The sequence below is a fragment of the Chiloscyllium plagiosum genome, unplaced genomic scaffold (assembly GCF_004010195.1).
Source record: "Chiloscyllium plagiosum isolate BGI_BamShark_2017 unplaced genomic scaffold, ASM401019v2 scaf_34491, whole genome shotgun sequence".
Taxonomy (NCBI): domain Eukaryota; kingdom Metazoa; phylum Chordata; class Chondrichthyes; order Orectolobiformes; family Hemiscylliidae; genus Chiloscyllium; species Chiloscyllium plagiosum.
In genome coordinates this window covers 1-1,442 of record NW_025155339.1, presented here as the reverse complement: position 1 = coordinate 1,442, position 1,442 = coordinate 1, and the positions used below count along the sequence as shown (strand labels likewise).

The 1,442-nt window shown below is 63.2% G+C and overlaps 1 protein-coding gene across 1 annotated transcript; it reads right to left on the bottom strand.

Annotated features, from left to right (window-relative positions):
* Positions 1 to 290: 290 nt before the first annotated feature.
* LOC122545127 (RNA-binding protein 25-like) lies at positions 291 to 1,249 on the bottom strand (the record flags this gene model as incomplete). Its single annotated transcript, XM_043684282.1, has 2 exons — positions 291 to 543; positions 1,188 to 1,249. Coding segments are annotated over 2 exons (315 nt in total), but the record flags the coding sequence as incomplete, so codon positions are not given.
* Between the last annotated feature and the right edge of the window lie 193 nt (positions 1,250 to 1,442).

Genomic DNA, 1,442 nt, shown 5'->3' with positions numbered 1-1,442 from the left:
CTCTCTCTCGATCTCTCGCGCGCTCTCTCGATCTCTCGCGCGCTCTCTCTCGATCTCTCGCGCGCTCTCTCGCGCGCTCTCTCGCGCGCTCTCTCGCGCGCTCTCTCGCTCGATCTCACGCGATCTCTCGCGCGCTCTCTCGCTCTCGCTCTCGTGATCTCTCGCGATCGCTCTCGCTCTCGTGATCTCTCGCTCTCGCTCTCGTGATCTCTCGCTCTCGCTCTCGTGATCTCTCGCTCTCGTGATCTCTCTCTCTCTCTCGTGATCTCTCTCGCTCTCGTGATCTCTCTCTTGCGCTCTCTCTCGTGATCTCTCGCGCGCTCTCTCTCTCTCTCGTGATCACTCGCGCGCGCTCTCTCACGTGATCTCTCGCGCACGCGCGTTCTCTCTCTCTCGCTCGCTCTCGTGATCTCTCTCGCTCGCTCTCGTGATCTCGCTCGCTCTCGTGATCTCGCTCGCTCTCGTGATCTCTCGCGCTCTCGTGATCTCTCGTGCTCTCGTGATCTCTCGTGCTCTCGTGATCTCTCGCGCTCTCTCGCGCTCTCTCGCGCTCTCTCGCGCTCTCTCGCGCTCTCTCGCGCTCTCTCGCGCTCTCTCGCTCTCTCCCAATCTCTCTCTCGTGATCTCTCGCGCGCTCTCTCTCTCGTGAACTCTCGCTCACTCTCGTGATCTCTCTCGCTCGCTCTCGTGATCTCGCGCGCTCTCGTGATCTCGCGCGCTCTCGTGATCTCGCGCGCTCTCGTGATCTCTCGCGCTCTCTCGCGATCTCTCGCGATCTCTCGCGCTCTCTCGCGATCTCTCTCGCGATCTCTCGCGCTCTCTCGCGATCTCTCTCGCGATCTCTCTCGCGATCTCTCTCGCGATCTCTCTCGCGATCTCTCGCGATCTCACTCGCGATCTCTCGCACGCTCTCTCGCGCGCTCTCGTGATCTCTCGCGAGCTCTCTCTCTCGTGATCTCTCGCGCGCTCTCTCTCTCGTGATCTCTCGCGCGCTCTCTCGTGAACCCTCGCGCGCGCTCGCTCTCGTGATCTCGCTCGCTCTCGTGATCTCGCTCGCTCTCGTGATCTCTCTCGCTCGCTCTCGTGATCTCGCGCGCTCTCGTGATCTCGCGCGCTCTCGTGATCTCGCGCGCTCTCGTGATCTCGCGCGCTCTCGTGATCTCGCGCGCTCTCGTGATCTCGCGCGCTCTCGTGATCTCGCGCTCTCTCGCGATCTCTCTCGCGCTCTCTCGCGCTCTCTCTCGCGCTCTCTCTCGCGCTCTCTCTCGCGCTCTCTCGCGCGCTCTCTCGCGCTCTCTCGCGCGCGCTCTCTCGTGCGCTCTCTCGCGATCTCTCTCGCGCTCTCTCGCGCTCTCGCGCGCTCTCTCGCGATCTCTCGCGGGCTCTCTCGCGATCTCTCGCGGGCTCTCTCGCGATCTCTCGCTCTCGTGATCTCTCTCTCT